This window comes from Pteropus alecto, unplaced genomic scaffold (assembly GCF_000325575.1).
Source record: "Pteropus alecto unplaced genomic scaffold, ASM32557v1 scaffold10, whole genome shotgun sequence".
Taxonomy (NCBI): domain Eukaryota; kingdom Metazoa; phylum Chordata; class Mammalia; order Chiroptera; family Pteropodidae; genus Pteropus; species Pteropus alecto.
In genome coordinates this window covers 6,756,170-6,774,684 of record NW_006431210.1, presented here as the reverse complement: position 1 = coordinate 6,774,684, position 18,515 = coordinate 6,756,170, and the positions used below count along the sequence as shown (strand labels likewise).

Genomic DNA, 18,515 nt, shown 5'->3' with positions numbered 1-18,515 from the left:
AATATTTTTAAAGAAATGTTTTGAAGACATATCGTAATTGGGTTTAAATTAATAAAGTATTTCCTTTTAGATGTGGGCTGAGTTCACCCAGGGAAGAAATTTAGAGTCTCTATTTTCCCTGAAGGCACTAGTCCAGGATAGTGTACAGCCAAAAAAATCCCACATAATGCTGAGCATCATAAGGAAATATGTTTGAAACAGCCTTCTTTCTTATTCAGGAACAAAACTAGCTACTGTTATGCCTGAATTATTGCAAGTAGGAAACCTCAAGATATACACAGGGGAACTAGAGATCTGTTTAGAGAAATGACTTCTCAAGGAAGTAGATGGTTTTCCATGTGCAGGCTGACTCCGAAAATAATGAGATTGTTCAGTCTGAAACTATTAATCTTGTGAGAAGCTGAGATTAAAGACCATCAAAGTTACATGACTTGTGAGAAACAGATTTTATCAGTTGAAGTATGTTAATGCAGTTTTCTGGCATGATTGGTTAGAGATGCCAGGAATAGAATGTTATCACATATATGATATTGGATTGGTAATTTTCAAAGAATTAACAAAATTATTTACTGCATGTTATATGTTACTACTACTGAAAATATACCAAATATAAAATGTTTTGAGAGTCTAGTGGCACATTGGTATTTTATGATGGTCAGGGTTATTGACCTATTATGTAAAAGGCCAGATTCTAAATAATTTAGGCATTTTGAGCCATATGGTCTCTGTTGTAACTACTCGGCTCTGCTCTCGTAGCCCCCAAACAGCCATAAACAATACACAGTACATAAGTGAATGGGTGGGACAGTGTTTAATAAAACTTTATTTACAAAAACCGGCAGCAGACTTGATTTGGCCTGTGGGCTAAAGTTTGTGGACCCCCTCTTTAACTTATTATGGGCATTGATTTTATCAATAAGCACAGATGCTACATAATCGGTACTCAATAAATAAGTGTTGGATGAATGATGACCAGCTTTTACTTAAAGTATCATTGTTATTCCAGCTAGAGGTGTAGTCCGAATATAGGTTTAAAAAGTATGAAGAGAAGTTCATGTATTTTTCCCAGTGCTTTTGTCAGAAACAGCTGGAAGAACCACAGATGTAGGCTGGTAGAGTGGTAATTCAGCTGACGTGAAGTCCACGTGAGAGAGAATGTCAGCAAAAGCACTTTGATAATGTAAAACTGAGAAGAGCCTTGAGCTAGGAAAAAGAAAGGACTCAAGCTCAGCATGAGACTTTTAATAAGTGAGTGACCATGAATTAACCTTTTTGGGCCTTATTTTATTTGCAAAGTCAGGGCAGTGGCTGTTAGAAAGTCCTCACAGTTTTTCTCTTTATTCATTTGTTCATCAAACACTTATCTGAATGTGCTGTGTATAAAATACTTTGCTCAGTCATCTAGGGAAAACAGGGCTAAGATTCAGTCCCAGACCTCTAGGAGCTTATAAACTCCTATAGTAAAAATCAAATGTGTCAGTATGAAATAATCGGTAAAAAGGTCACATGAGATTTTATGGAAAAAGGTATCAGTAAAATTTTGCTAAGTAGGGTGAGGAGGAGAACACTGTGGACTGTGCACTAAGGAACTTGCTACAGAAGCTAAAACCTGGTGAAAAGGACCCAGGCAGCTCAAATTTGCTGGAGTTGGTATCTAGAGGTACCATGTCTGGGAGTCAGCCCTTCCTGCCTGTTGAAACTGGGGGATTGTGGGCACATTACAATCTCCTGACTTGTTGAGATTCTTTCATACTTCATGGGATTAAGAGAACTAAAATTATGTCTAAAATACTTTCCTCTTGAAATTGGAAAACACTTTTAAATTATAAAAGCATTACATGTTTCTTGCCAGAGAGAGAGAAAAAAATTGACAAAGAAAATGAAAACGTGTGAAAACCAGTGTTCATTTTTTCTATTTCTGTATTTGTTTTTTAAACAAAATAGGCTCACACCCTATATACTATTTTTAAATCAGTTTTTTTTTTGTTTTTTGTTTTTTTTTAATCAGAGGGTTTTTGTTTTGTTTTGTTTTTTTCATAGTAATAGATATGGTTTTCTCCCTTTCAGTGACTGGATAATATATGGCTATACCATAATAAGAATTGATTGGCAAACAGATTATTATTATACCTCATTTTCCACTTGTCCAGTATTATCTTTGGGATAAATTCCTAGAAGTTGAATTGTTGAGTCAGAAGTATATATCTTTTAAGCCTTTCCATATATTACCAAACAGTTTTCTAGGAAAGTTGTACCATTTTACATTCCTACCATCAGTATGTGAGAATACTTGTTTGTCTAGAACCATTACCAATACAAAGGATTATTCATTTTAATCTTCCCCTGTCTGGTAGGTAGGTTAAAAATTGGCATCTTACTATAAAGGCAGTTTAATTGTAGAATATATACCATATTTGTTGATTAAGAACTATTGCTTTAGTATGATGTTGACCTTCTAGAGCATAGGAACCTTTAATGACCATTGGGATTAACATTTATTGGACTTCATAAATATTAAATTAAACTAATGGTTTTCATTGTTGGTCTGCAGGAGTGAGGGAAATGATAAAGGATAAGTTCTTAAATTTTATAATATAATGTAAATTGCTGAATGATGATATTCAAAGGTAGGGCTTTGGCCAACCAATGGGATGGGAACATATGTATTATGCCTGTTACCTGGCTGTTCTGGTTGGTGCTTTATTATGTAGCATGTTCATTGTTTTCAAGAAGTGGGTTTTGAGCCCCAAGTTACACAACTGAGCTAGGATTCAAAAATTGGGTTTGTTTAACTTTCTGCTGTTTAGGTACTCCTTAACATTGGAGAGATATAGTCTTGAACAGCCGTGCATAAATGTTTATCTACAACCACAGGGTGCAGATACTGCAGCTGGTTAACAGTCTCCCCCTGCCTTGCCTGCAGAGGCAAGGGAAGAGATGCTTCTTGTGAGATAGGGAGCAGATCAAAAGCCCCCACCCTGCCTGGGTGATCCAGATAACCTATAGAAGGCCATGCAGGAGGTCTGAGCCAAAAAGTAGTTCCAATGAAGACCCCTCATGGCTCTTATCACCAGAGCTTTCAGATGAAATAGGCTAATTTATTTTACATCATGCAAGGCCAAATCAAAAATGTCAACTTCACAATGTCGATATCTACTTTGGATAAAGGAATATGGTGGTTAGAATTCTCTCCGTTCTGATTATCATTATGCTGTGAACTATAATGTATCCAACAGAGGTGTGGAAATGTGAATCAAAGCTCTGCGTAGAATGCAGGTATCAGGCACACAAACCTGTGCAAAGCAAGAAAAGTACAGTACTTTAGCCTTCCATAACAACAGAAAAGATGGAGAAAAGGAAGGCAGAGTTCTTAAAGGTATGTCCTCTTTAAGAAAATTTAATATAGAAGTACAAATGTAGATAAAATATAGAGAATAATTTTAATACCATCACTAAAGTGTTCTTTATAGAAGGACTTTCATCTTAGTCTGTTTAAACAGAAACTCTCTACTTATATATAAGTATGTTTACAAATTATTAACTACTTGACTAGCACACTTAAAAGCTGGTGTGTCTGTTTCACTGCCAGTTTAAGGCCACAGAACTGAAGGTAAAGCTTTCTTAGAGTTTACATAGGTTACGTAGATGAATTCCTTCATCTTATCTTCCAATGTCATTCAGCTTGGCTATGGCAGATCAGCTGAGTATCCACTGCTCAGTCCAATGACTAGAAAGTTTTCCTAAAAGTTTAGTGAAGGAGGTATGTATTATGAGGTTACACTATTAATTAATCTGTTATTGATGAGAGGCAGCCATTGAGTTTTATAAATATGAACAATGAATTGCTTTAATAGATTGTGGTGAAGGCCTGGGAAAGGCAGTTACAGATGAGGTATAGTTATGAAAATAGAGACTGTGGTTGTTTTTAAAGATAAGGATTTTGGTTAAGGATCTTCCATATATCGGATGGGTGCTGTAGAATGAATGTGTACCCCCAAAATTGATATATTGAAATCCTAACCTTCAGCTTAATGGCATTAGGAGGTGGGTCTTTGGTAGATGATTAGGTCATGAGGTCAAACCCTCATGAATGGGGTTAGGACCCTTATGAAAGAGACACCAGCGAGCTTACTGCCTTCTGCCAAGTGAGGGAGGACACAGTGATAAGATGGCTGTCTTTGAACCAGGAAGTGAGCCCTCTCTAGACACCAAATCTGCCAGTACCTTGATCTTGGACTTCCAGACTCCAGAACTGTTGAGAAATAAATGTCTTATTTAAAAGCCACCCATCCTGTGGTACATATTTTTGTCGTAGCAGTCTGAAAAACTAAGACAACATGGTTTCTGTTTCTGGTGAGCAAGCAGGGACAGTGTCTGTTAAGAATAGGCTAATGTCTTGTCTCTAAGCACTTAAAAAGCAAGGACTTTATATCCTGCTTACTGTTAAGAGAACTTGCCCAAAGAATATTGTTGAATGAAGGGACAGACATGATACACTTACAGTCTGCTGAAGGAAACAAATAAGCTGACACAGCGCTGAAGTGTCTTAAGAGTATGGTGTGCTGTTGGGAATACAAAGAAGCGCGCTTAACCAGACTTGTGAAATCAAAGCTTCCTAGAGGGAACTAAATTGAGACTGAAAGGATAAGCTAGGGTTCTCCCTGCTGTGGTGAGAAGAGAAGAATATTCCAGAAAAAAGTGACAGCATGTGTGAAGATTTAGAGTTGGGAGAGGGGAATGCTTCTCTGCTGCACTGGAAAAAGTTGGGAATGACTGGAGTCTAGTATGGGGGCTGTGGGACATGGGGAGAGATGGGCAGGAAAGGCAAGGGGGCTTTTGTAAAGAACCGTGGCCTTTACAGTTTGTCCTGTACTGCAAGAGCAGCAGAAAGACCTTGAAGGGTTTTTTCTGACATCTTAGGAAAGTTCCAGACATATAGAAAGTTGAAGGAATTTTAGTTAATACTTGCACATAAACCTAGATTCTACCATTTACATTTAACTATATTTGCTTTATCACATGTCCCACTATGTGACCGTTTATTTAAAGGCATTTGAGAGTAAATTGCAGATATTAGTTTACTTCCCTCTGAATCCTTCAGTTTGCGTATCATTAACTAGAATCTCCTGAAGGGTCTTCAAAGGGAGATGGACATAATGAAATTGTTTCTTGAAGATCTCTCAGTTGTAGGATGGGAAATGAATTGTAGTGTGAATGTTCCTTTTGAGTGGTATGTTTACATAGTGAGGAGAAGAGAACTGGGAGGAGGCCATGTGTTAAGTGCCTAAAGATATAAAAAGGGAAAAAAACAGCCTAACAAATAATGTGATTGGAAGATGTGTATAACCTTAGAGTAAGACTGCATCTTTGCAAATACGTCAGATAAGATTTCTGGAGGTAGTAGGTAACACATGAGATTTTGTTTACAGAATATGACTTCGTTAGCCTTTTCTGGGCCTTTTATAAAGTAGATCTATTTTCAGATGTCCACATTTGCCACTAAGACAAATCATGTAAGAGTTCATTTAGGTGAAGAAAAAGTGACAGCTGCAGTAAATGGTCATCATAATTGAGGCTTAAGACTTACGTAAAGAAGAAATGGGCTTAATATGTGTAAAATTGAATGTTCAATATTCAACCAACTATAACTTCCAACTGCTAATTAAAATTGAAGAGGGGAAAAGAGTAGTTGATAGAAATTTTGTTCCCAGAAAGATTTTTTCAATAAAGTGCTTCTTTAAACATCTTGAGAATCTTTTCTCTGCCAACCACCGTTAGGTATTATAATATTCTTAGGATTAAGATATTCTGGTTTTTTCCCCTCATCCCTTTCTCTTTTGAGAACAAAGGGGAGTTGCCTTCTTGAGAAGGTTGACTTGGATTCTCTCGGGAGGCTTGGATGGATTATTGCCATGCTCCTACAATCTTTGTGATTGTGGCCTGGCTTCAGTTTCCTCATCTGTAAGTAGGGAGGATTTCATTAGAATTCTTTGTAGTCTGTGTGTGTTTACGAAATGTTCTTTTTTCTCAATGTGAACACTTTTAATTTGTTACCAGAAGTGAGAAATTTTGAAATCACAGGGAAGGAACAAATCTCACACTACCATATTTACCATGTTACATTTATTTGACAGTATACTCTTTTTCAAATTTAATCTTGTCATATTTATCTTACAATGGATCCCCAAGGCGCTGAATGTTAAGAGGCACAACTATCTTTATCTAAAATTCCAGGAGAGAAGTTGCTGGTTTAGTAAAACGAACTTCATTCCTAGTCCTTAAAGCAGAATCAGGACAGGAACATAACCACCTATCACTCAGAGGCAGCCCACAGAGAAGAATGCATTAAATCATTTTTATTTTTCTTCTGAAAATAGCAGTGACGCCTAAAAGCAGAAATGCCTTTTTATTTTGTGAATCATATTACAAAAATAATAAATAGTATTGTTTTAATGACCTTTAAAGATAGCAGCACTTTGTATAATGGAAAGAGTATGCTTTGGAGTTAAATTCATGTGAATTCGGGTCCTGGCCCTATGAGACTTTGGATATGATATTTAATTTTAACAATCCTAAGCCCCAGTATTCACATCTGCCAAATGGGAGATAATCATTGTTCCCCCTTAAAGTTGTGTTAGAATTCCTGTGGCTTAAATGCATACAGTAGGCACTCCGCAAACATTTGCTGCTACCGCTGCTCCTATAGAGATAGAAGTGGAAGGCACTGATGGTTCTATTTCACCAGAATATGGGCAAAGGGAGACAAATTACAGTCGTTTAATTTTTATTTGTGGAAACACGTTGACAGACTTGAAATTTCATCATTTTTCTATCCTAATTTCTTAGGCTTTTGCATTTTAAACCCATTAATACACAGAGTTTTTAACTACTCCCAAACTTGGTAAGGGGATCAAATTTGAATCCTTTATTCAGGGATTTGTGACTCTCATATTAATGTTTTGACACTTTTTTTTTGTCGTTTAAGATCTTTTAGTGGCTGCTCTGTAGGAGGCTCAGGACTATGCATTTCTCTGTGAAAGGAGCAGAGTTAATAGGCACTATAGTCACAGGCACTCTCAAGGTACTGGGGATGCAGCAGTAAGTAAAACACAAAGGCCTGTTCCTCTGGAGCTTTGACGCGAGTGGGGGTAGAGAATGACTAAGTAAAATACATATTATGTTAGTAATTTCAGTGAAGAAAAATAAAACAAGAAGGAATAGGAGTGTTGGGAGATTGAGATTTTAAATGAGGTGGTTAAGGGGTGGCCTACCTGAGGAAGTGATATTTGAGGGAAGGTGAGATGAAGGTTAGGTAACAGATTTCTGAAGATAGCATGTTCTAGGCAGAGGGAACTGGGTATAAAGGCCTTGAGGTTGGAATCTTACATTAATAATTATATAAGAATGTTTGGGGGAAAGGTGGCAAAGTAATAATATTGTTTTTGTGCATGTTGAAATATGAAGTGTTTATGGAGAGGCTAAGGCTGGAAGGAAATCTGTGGGAGTCATGTGTGGAGATTCTCTTAGAATTACATAAAGAGTGAGAAGAGTAGAGGACTGAAGAATGGACCCTGGGGAACACAAACCCCGGATAGAGCTGAAAGAGCATCCTGTAGGGAAGACTCAGGACCAGCCATCTCAGAGGTAGGTAGTAGAGCAGGAGAGGGTGGTAGTATTGAAGCTGTGGCAAGGGAGGGGTCTTCTCCCTTAGACGCGCTTCTGTGTCTTCATCTCTCTGCCAGCTCCCGTCCCAATCAGCCTTTGAGTACGGCTGTCTCCACTACCATGGCTAATAGTTTAGGTCAGGCCTACCTCATTTCCTGCTAGAACTCCAATAATAGCCTGTTACCTAGTTTCCTTACTCCTAAACTTACCCATGTCAATCAGTCTTCCACACTTTGCCATAGCAGTCTTTCTGAAACACCTAAACACTTCCGGTGGCTCTTCGTTATCTTCAGGATAAGGTAACCATCTCAGCTTGGTATGAATGCCTTTCATGGTCTGGCATCTCCTGTCTGTTCTCACTGTCTGACTCCTTTCTCCCTCACATTCTAAATTTCATGCATTCAAATTTTTTGTTCTACCTAGAAGGACATTTCTTTCCCTCTGGGCCTCTGTGTATGCTTTCCTTACTTCCTGGAATGACTGACTCTCCATGGTTCATTAATACTACGAGATTTGGCTAGTGTTTCCTTCTCTACAAAGCCCTTCTGACTTCCCAAGCAAAACTAGGATTTTTCCTTAAGGCCAGCTTCCTGGTTTGTTGCTTATCTCTAGTGTAGTCCTAATGACAGTACCTCGAAATTGTCTGCTCTTTGTTTTCCCACTCCAATTTACAAGCTCCTAGAGGATAGCAACTTTGACATATGGATATTTGTATTCCTAGTGCTTGGTTTAGAGTAGTAGATATCTAATGCAGTGATTCTCAAAGTGTGGTCCTTAGACCAGCAACATCAGCAACACTGGGAACTTGTTAGAAATGCAGATTCTCTGGCTCCACCCCAGGCTAACTGAATCAGAAGCTCAGGAGGTGGAGCCCAGCAATGTGTGTTTTAACAAGCTCCACCGCCAGGTGAATCTGATACATTTTTGAGAACCATCAGGCCAGTGAAATGAATGATCAGCAACATTCACACAGAGGAACAACCTGCAGTCTCATAAGAGAGTATCTTGTATTCAATCCTTAGAAGGAAGCAGCCATACTCTAGTGATGGTTGCAAGAACTTAAAATGGTGAGCATATGTGGTTAATTTAAAATTGGCAATATTTTTTTTGGCGTGCAATATTTTTTTGTAAAATAAACATAATATTGATCATTTTAACCATTTATAAAGGTACAGTTCAATAATAGACATTCTAGTTGTTTCTTTTTTAATTAAATTTATTGGGATGACATTGGTTAATAAAATTATGTAGGTTTCAAGTGTACAGTTCTATAATACATCATCTGTATATTGTGTGTTCACCACCCAAAGTCAGATCTCCTTCCGTCACCATATATTTGACCCCCTTTACCCTTTTCTCCCTCTCCGCTCCTCTCTTTCCTTCTGGTAACCACTAAACTGTTCAGTGTCTATGAGTTTTTGTTTGTCTTGTTCATTTGTTGCTTTCAGTTTTATATCCCACACATGAGTGAAATCATATAGTTCTTGACTTTTTCTGAAGATTGACAATATTTTTGATGTCATGAATTTGGGCTCAAAATCTCTTCTGAGCTTATTGACTTAAACCTTTAAAATCAGATTAAAAGGAACATGCAAACATCATTTAAAGAATCATTAAATGTCACCATTAGAGATAACCAAATAATCAGTGATTTTTTTCTGTCTGATATTATTACGTTTTTTTCTTTTGCTTATGCTTAAGATTATCTATGAGTATATATATTTTTATTCAGAAACCTTTATATTTGAGTCACTTGAAATATTAAAAATAAGTTGAAATACACTGATCTGAAATTTTTTTTGTTCCAAAAGTGTGTATTTATCCTTCCTGCCTGCTTCTCTTCCTCCCTTCCTTTTTTTATTGAAGTATAGTTGATGTACAATATTACAGTAGTTTCAAGTGTACAGTATAGTGATTCGACATTTATATATCTTATGAAGTGATCACTATGATAAGTATAGTAACCAGCTGTCACCATACAAAGTTATTACAGTATTGACTATATTCCCTATACTGTACATTACATCCTCATGACTTATTTATCTTATAACTGGAAGTTTATACATCTTAATCCCCTTCACCTTTTTTGTCCATCCCTACACTCCCCCTTCATCTAAATTTTTTGACTCTTTTTAAGGTTATCTTTACTTTCTAACATCTTAAGAGAATTAAAGAGAATTCCTGGGTCATATTAAATGAAGTTTTATCTAATTACTGCCTGTTTTTATGGATCTATATATACTTTAGAAAATTCTTATTGAACATTGTATTGTTTTAAGCTTCTGTCATAAGTCTGGGCACTAAGTTTTTGCTTATAATAAATACATTGTTTCTGTGGGATAAACAGCTTTCAGTTGTCATTTTAACTTAAGAGGACTCCCTTCAGAGCAGGTTTAAGTTCACAGCAAAATGAAATGGGAAGTACAGAGAGTTTCCGAATATTCCCTGTCCCCACATGCACACCCTCCCCCACTGTTGGCATCCTGCACAGTGACTCAATTATTACTGTACTTGCAATCAGTGAACTGATAACTGACATGTTATCATCTAAAGTCCATAGTTTACATGAGAGTTTATTCTTGGTTTGTACATTATGCGGTTTCACAAATGTATAATGACACATATCTAGCATTGTAGTATTATACAGAAAACCCTCTGCTCTGCCTGTTCATACTCTTTAAAAGGCTTTCAGAGATCTCCTACATGGCGATTCAAATTATTTTTTACTATCTCTAATGCTCATGCCTGTTGAGGTGACTACATAACATTCTTTAAATTTTTTTGGTTTATGTAGTTCTTGAACAATTATAAAACCAAAACAAATTATAAATTAAATGTTGTAAAAACTATAGAACTGATAAAATTCAAATTAGTAGTCAATATAACAGTGACATTTTACTGAAATTAAATGCCAGTGTTGGGTTTAATAGTAGACATAAGTATTTACATATTTTATTTTTCACTGTTTATTATTTCCATTTTGAGCATGATGGATCATCTTGGGAATCATTGTCATTATCATAGATATTACTGTTTTCAACCCAATCTGTTATTTTGATGGGCCATTTTAATAATACACTGCAAAAATATTACTGAAAAATAAGTATTCATTTAATGGCAAGCTCTTTAATGCCTATTTAAGGCTATACTTATTGCTGTTAAGTATTGGAAAATGGTTCCTAAAAAGAACCAATCTAGCCAGTACAATTGGTTGTAGAACTAACTGCTCTATGACACTTTTTTTTTTTTTTGAGTTTGGCATGCTCATTCTGCCTGGATTGCTAGGCTTCATCTTGGCACCAATAGGATTATAAACGCCAGTGCAGGGTGGGTACTGAAGTCTTGTGGCAGCACTTAGTTATATAAAGATGGTCATTCAGAAGATCTAAGACATCATTTTTTTTTAAACTTTGACATGAAAATGAACAGTTTTTAAATTCTCAGATAACTCATTAATCTCCAGGAATGAGTCCTTGGATCTAAGAAGCTATTATTAATGTGAATTGCCAACAAATAAATAAGTTTATGAAACAGTGACATGTAGTGTTTAAATAAATTCACAATATAAAAAAATCCTCACCAAAACATTGACTAGCTAGCCTAGTTTTAAATCTTTTAAACTCGTACCAAGCTTAAATCACATGATTTTTTTTGCTGTTAATATTTTTAAAGTCTACGTTTTATTTTTGTCTGTTCTGTATTCCCCCTACCCTTGTTCTTGCCCAACTTCCTACCCACAACTGCCACCCCTCTTACTTGCTGCGTATTTCTTATGGCTTCATGGTTTTGATGAGGCTACAGTCACAATTCCCTGTCCTGGTCGGTTTTGATGTACCATCTATCCTCTGTGAGTGGCCCGTGGGTAGGCACATGACCCAAACTGGGCCAATTAAGAGTGTTTACCTGAGATTTTTCAGACTGAAAGCCAAGAGAGTTCCTTGTATATTAAACTGTGATGACGTGAGAGTTGAACTTCCTGAAAAATACCCACAGAGGAAGCCATTTGTAATAGGCTAGAATAAGAGACTAAACAAGAGGAGCAGAGACACCAGGAGAGAGAATCTTGGAGGTGACGTCAGTATCTTCAACTCTATAGCTACCTGGTTATCTTCCATGAAATTAACCTTCTGGTTGAAGTTGGTTCCAGTTAGGTCTCTCACTTGGCACTAGAAAGCATCCTTATTTATATCTATGTGTGTGTGTGTGTGTGTGTATATTCCATATTATTAAAAAGATTTGTCCTTTTTTTTACAGGTGAAGATGGAGCTGGGAAAACAAGCTTAATCAGAAAAATTCAGGGAATAGAGGAGTACAAGAAAGGAAGAGGATTGGAATATTTGTACTTAAATGTTCACGATGAAGACAGGGATGGTGAGTGTCATTTATTTATAACATAAATTTCTTGAAGTCTTTCTGAGGTACACTGCTGCTCATATTAGTCTTCGACTTTTATTAGTATGTCATGTTCTGCTAGGAGTCCTGTGTCATGCCAATAGGTTAATAGTTATATTTAGGCATACTTTTATTAGTTTGGGATTGGGATTCATATAGAAACATTTTTAAACATCTTATGGTATTCTGGTGTGCACACTTTAGTTTTCTTGCTATCCTTGAAGAATCTCAACTTTTCAGTTCATTTTCTCACAAATAGTGAAATAATAATATCCTGTGATTGTTTGCTGACTCCCTTTCAGCTTCTTTTCACTTTTTGTCATAAAAATGTCATCTCCAGCTTTTCTCATCTGATCAGCCATTTTTTTCCCCTATAGATCACTTGCCTTCCTATTTTTTTATATAATATCTTGGCTCTATCTATCGATGGTATGAATAGCAACATGTCATTTAGTCTGTGTTTCGGAATTGAGAAATATGAAGTAGAGGATGCTGGTGTTTCATGTTGGTAGTTAAATCATTTTTCTGAATATTTGTTGGGCCTTTACTAAATTGGTAGTTGTGACCTAAATAGTTGAACTTTGTTAAAGGATACATCTCCTATGGAGATGCCCTAAAATACCAAGTAATGTTGTTGGTTGAATGATGAAATAACTTAATCCCGTTGCTTTGGTAACTTTCCTTTGTCTACCGTAGATCAAACAAGATGTAATGTTTGGATATTAGATGGAGATCTGTATCACAAAGGCCTCCTTAAATTTTCACTGGATGCTGGTTCTCTGAAGGACACTCTAGTTATGCTGGTTGTTGATATGTCAAAGCCTTGGACTGCTTTGGATTCTTTACAGAAATGGGCAAGCGTTGTTAGGGAACATATTGACAAATTGAAAATTCCTCCTGAAGAAATGAAAGAAATGGAACAAAAGCGTGAGTAGTCTAAAAATATTAATATGGATTTCAAATACAAATTTTTTAGCTGTCATAATTGTTAGGAATTTTTGACTTTGAATAAGGTTTAAGGAAGGAAACATAATGTGAGTACCGTTTTTGAAATGATGTGCTAGGTTTTAATATAGTTTTTAATTGGAAACATACATAATAGCAGACTCTTTAGTAGAGGTGCCTTTATTCCTTTGCCAAGGCCATATGTGTTCATTTTGGAAAGTACTTTTTCAAGATAAAAAAAAGAAAAAATTTGAATCTTTCTTCAGCTGCTCATTTGCAGCAATATTAGTTGATAAGCAGAACAATCTTATCAGCCTTGTCAAAATGAAATATGTCCAAAAGGATGTTAATAACATAAATATAAAGATATTAAGTTGGTTTTATGATTTACAAAGTACATAATATATTTTGTAAATGCCCATGTAAATTGGAAATTTTCATGGAAATTATGAAGATGATATGGGTCATTTCTAATAGATTATAAGCCAGTTGTCACAGTTCTTAAATTCACCAAGAGTGCTTCATTTGCCAATGTTGTACTTTTCTTAAGAAAATATACAGATGGAATACTGCTTTTATGTGTTATTGTTAGCTGATAATAACTTTTAGGGACGAATTGTTAGTGTACTGGAATTTATATGCAAGGAAACAGTGAAAAGTTAAGAGAATGTATATTCTAAGTCATTGAAAAAGATAGTTCTAATTGCTTTTAGTCTGTGCCTTTCTTTCCCTGTTGGCCATAGCCTGTGGGGTTTTTTTCCCCTCTAAATTTAAAGAGGTGGTTCTCAATGTCTGGTCCCAAGACTAGCAGCATCAGTATCAGTAGCCAGGAGGAGCTTGTCAGAAATATAGTATCAGCCCCACCCTAGACTACTGAATCAGAAACTCTGGTGCATGCTCAAACTGGAGAACCATTGTTAGATTTCAGCCTCTGATTCGAAGGGTAGTAGCTACCAGAGCTGCTAAGGGTATATGTATGCCCCTGTGTTCTTGAAGGAACTGCACTTATGTGTTCAAGTTTCCCTCTTCCTCTTTATGACTCTGTATATTTCCTCATATACTGTTTTACACTATGCAGATTTGTTTTGCTTTTAAACATGAAAAGTGGTCTTATATGGAAATCCCCGTGTGTGTGTGCATTAATGATTGTTTCCTTGAGAATTCTGGAAGAGGATTACTGAGTCAAAGTATACATTATTAAAGCTCTTGATACATTCAGTTTAATTTAATTTTTAAGTGAAGGTTTAAACAGTCTTACAAATGAGTTCTAAAAATTTATCAGCATTGGTAATATCTCATCAATTCTCATTAGGGTTACAGAATGAATGTGGCCCAAGATTGCATTTAGGTAAAAAGGAGAAGACCTGTATAAAGATTTTAGAGAAAGGAAGTTAATATTAGAAAGCCACCTAGGACTGTCTTTTAAGATGTGGGATTCTCCCAACACACACACACATTTATTTTTCTTTTATCTTTTCTCAGTACCCTTTGTGAATTAGAGAAGGTAGTGTGAGACAAAGCTAGATTGTGACTTGCCCAAAGTAATTCACAGAAACTAAACTGGGCTTATATTGAGCCCTACTCTTTGGAGCCATTCAGTGTTGTGCTCTGCCTCCTAATAATTAATTTGAGTCCAATGTTTCTGTACTGTCTTTGAAATAGATTTCTCAAATCTTTTTAGTTTTTTCTCTTATACAAGATGAAGTATAAACTCTAGTAAAATACATATTTAAATTAAGGCAGAAAAAGCTACCTGCTGAAATAAAGCAATTTCTAAACTATTAAATTATTTACTTTGATTTTCAGTGATTAGAGACTTCCAAGAATATGTAGAGCCAGGAGAAGATTTCCCAGCTTCTCCTCAGAGAAGAAATACTGTGTCACAGGAAGACAAAGACGACAGTGTGGTTCTGCCTCTGGGTGCAGATACACTTACACACAACTTGGGCATTCCAGTACTAGTAGTTTGCACGAAGGTTAGTTTGCTTCCTAGATGTTCTGCTACTGATATTAACCAAGGATGAACAACTATTTTGTTTCCCAGGCTCCTTTTGAAGTTGATACATTATTTTTCTTAGATATTTTTTCTTAACAAATAGAAATTATAATTTAAAATATTGATTTTCACATGTTGGTTTTGTGATCTTAATCATAGTTTCTTTGAAAGAAAATTGTTTCAAATATTCTGTTTGTGATTGAATTTCATTTTCCTAATTCCAATTAGTTTTCATTGTACAGTCAATTTAGAAATAATTACAGGTAAGATGAGAATTTAATTACTAATTTTTTATAAAGTAAAATATTTTTCCACATTAAATTTTGATATACTAATGCCTAATATCAGAAGATTATATACTGAAAATAAAATAAATTTTAAACACCTACCAGTGGTCACTATATAAAGTTATCAGGGGCTTTTTATTTATTAAAAAGCTTTTGGGAAGATTGCTAAAATCGAAATTCTGTTAATTGAGTTCTGTTACTGTATACACTTTATAATAAAATCTAATTTCCCTTAGAAACAATTTATAGTTCAAGTTTATCTTCTCCCTATATAGTCCTGAGTAGTATGCCTTTCCTATTTGTAAGTCATGGAATAGTAAGAAAAAGACCGTATAAACCCTTTCGAGATTTAAAATGTAACATTTAGCTTAAGTTTTACTTTAAATACTACAAAAATTATCAATAACAAAGGGATTGGGGGTAGCTTTAAAATAATTAAGTCCAGTCTGTTATCCACTTTTTTAAATGATGATTCTGGTTTAGTTAATTATTACATACCTTTTCTTTAAAACTGTTTTTAAACTAGAATCTTTTTGTGTGTGATTTGTTTTTGTTTGTTGTTTGTTTTGTTTGGCAAAGAGCTATTTATTAGCAGATACTGCTCTGTTTTGCACTACAGCTTGCCTCATAAATTTCTAAAGGAAAAAAGAGATCTGAATCAGTATCAGATGAGTCATAGATTCACAAATGTTTTAAGCCAGAAGAGGTCATCTACTGTATTTCACAAAATCTAAAATACCATCAGTTGTTCTTTAGTTTAAGAGCTTTTAAAACGTGCAGGAGGATGGGAGAATGTGAGTGTCAGGATGGGTGAAAATGGCGGTTCAACCCAGTTTAAAGATTGTGGAGATTGAGGTGTAGAGAGACAAAGTTTCTTGCCTTAGGTCCAGGTCCTCTTATTGCAGTTAAAAATTTCTCTGCTAAACTATCATGCTTCACCAAAAATGTCATAAGTCAACAGTATAATAATTATATGTAGCTTAAATAATTTGAAATTACTCTCTGTTTTAAAAATGGACAGATGTGTGCTACATCATTTTTATACAAGGATACTCTGTTCTATGATGTATAGATGCATAATAAAAATTATATCAAATTTGATTCCAAACTAATATTAGGGGTAATGAAAATTATTAAATGTTTATTTTTAGATTTTATACCCTCCGTTTAGAAAGGTTTTGGTGAAGTTGTTGGGATATTGTGATGCTTGAACATGCCCCCCACTCTTTTTTTCTAACATTTTTCTGTAGCAAGCAGAATTCAGAATTCGTTTCATTGATTGTACAGGTGACATTTCAAAAATAGCCAGTAATTCCCCTTTTTGGCTATTGGTTAAATTGTAGTGAGAGTGAATAAAAGCACCAAAAGGTAATGAAAGCCAACTAAGAGTTATCAGATAAACAGAGGAACAAAGAGGAAGTAGTGAGAGCTGCAGAGTCCCTGGATGTAAAGAGTATTTTATAGAACAAGTATAGATTTTAGATCTTAAATTTTTTGTTCTAGAACATAAGTTGTTGAGGTAGCAAGTATTATAAGCTTGTCCTGTTCTTCTTTCCTTTATGTACTAAAACTTTCTCGTTGGTGTCTTTACCACATTCATTATAACATAGAGGTCAGCGCTTTTTAAAGAAAAAAAATTATTCATTAGTCTTGAGACCTCAGTTAAATGTCTCTAGACAAATAGAAGTAACTGATATTCTAGGTACTAATGTTCAGTCACCCATCAGAGCTATAGTTTTGTTGATATTCTCCCACCCAAAATTGAACTGTTTAAATCATTATGTTTAATTTTGATTATTTAAAGTTAATGTTGTATTTTTTAAATCATTTCAACTCAACAGTGTGATGCCATTAGTGTATTGGAGAAAGAACATGACTACAGAGACGAACATTTTGATTTTATTCAGTCACATATCCGGAAGTTTTGTTTACAGTGTATCCTTTTAATACATTGATTGGTGCAATGTATGTTACCTGTTTGTATTCTTTTTTTTAAAGAAAGGAATTAAGGTTGATGAATTCCATAAACTTTTTTCTTCCTGCCTCTGGTTGCAAATTTCATTTTGGTTCCCAAATCAATTAGATCTGGGTATTTTGAGCTATAAAAGCAAGTATCGGAAGTATATAACTTTGATTTCCTGTGTTTAAAGTACTATGCTTAAGAAAAATAATTTATCAGTCTTATGTGGAAAATTTTCATGAGTTGGCATTGTAAGCATTCTGATTAAAAAGTGGTATTTATACCACCAATATAATGTTTATATCTTAAAATGCTTAGGTGAAATTGATATCAAACCAATCTGTATTGTTAACTTTAAATAAAGCCCACTTCTAAGTTATATATAGAATAACTCAATATTCTTAGTATAATAATCTTTTAGCTGGCCATTATACCGTTGACATTCTATTTTAGAGTCTGAAAAAGTAAAACTAGATTCCCATCCCTGCCAAATCTGGTATGTATTGGGTGGTAGGGCAAGATCAATATTTGTATTTGTGTGTTTTAATATGTGTAGTATGTTATCCCTACATATAATCAAATGCAGTGGTTTCAAAATCTGGCTGTGCCTAAGACTTACTGAATTGGAACATTCCAAGGTGAGGCTGGAGAATCTATACTTTCATAATGCTTCCAGGTGATTTTGATGATCCCAAGGTTAGAAAACCTATCTTAAGGAATCTTGTCTAGTCTTAAGTTGCAAGGATTAGGTGAGCCAATGAATAATACTTACAACTAATAGAAGAATAAAATGAGGGTTGTTAGTGAATGCTTTAAAGAGAGTTTACTGTTGAAAATTTCATCACAGCTTGAGTGCATCGAGGAGAACTATTCTCACCCACCCCTCTTGGATCAGATATTTTGCAGTTGCATTCCCCAGCCAAAGTGTTTGAGTCTGAAAAGTGCAGAAATTACATTAGAAGTAAATAGGCGTAAGAAGTAATATATACATGTTTTTTATACTTTTGAAATTTTCGATTACCATGTAAAATACCTTTAGCAATTATTTTGCATGAAACTATAGGAACTAATATGCATGTAGATGTGAATGTTACGCTGAGAACGCAGAATTTTATGTTGCCTGTTCATGGAATTTGTCCAAAAATTTCTTTAACGGTATTATTCAGATGGTGCAGCACTTATTTACACTTCAGTAAAAGAAAACAAAAATACAGATTTAGTATATAAATACATTGTTCAGAAACTATATGGATTCCCATATAAGATTCCT

General features: G+C 35.1%; 1 protein-coding gene across 1 annotated transcript in view; it reads left to right on the top strand.

The window, feature by feature from the left end:
• Window positions 1-18,515, top strand: part of DYNC1LI1 (dynein cytoplasmic 1 light intermediate chain 1) — a 29,920-nt gene that overhangs the window by 4,148 nt on the left and 7,257 nt on the right. Inside the window, 5 exon segments of the mRNA XM_006905721.3 lie at window positions 11,920-12,036; window positions 12,754-12,984; window positions 14,809-14,978; window positions 17,127-17,220; window positions 18,412-18,515. The exon segment at window positions 18,412-18,515 is cut by the window's right edge and continues 15 nt beyond it. Of these exon segments, the coding sequence (XP_006905783.1) occupies window positions 11,920-12,036; window positions 12,754-12,984; window positions 14,809-14,978; window positions 17,127-17,220; window positions 18,412-18,515 (716 nt within the window).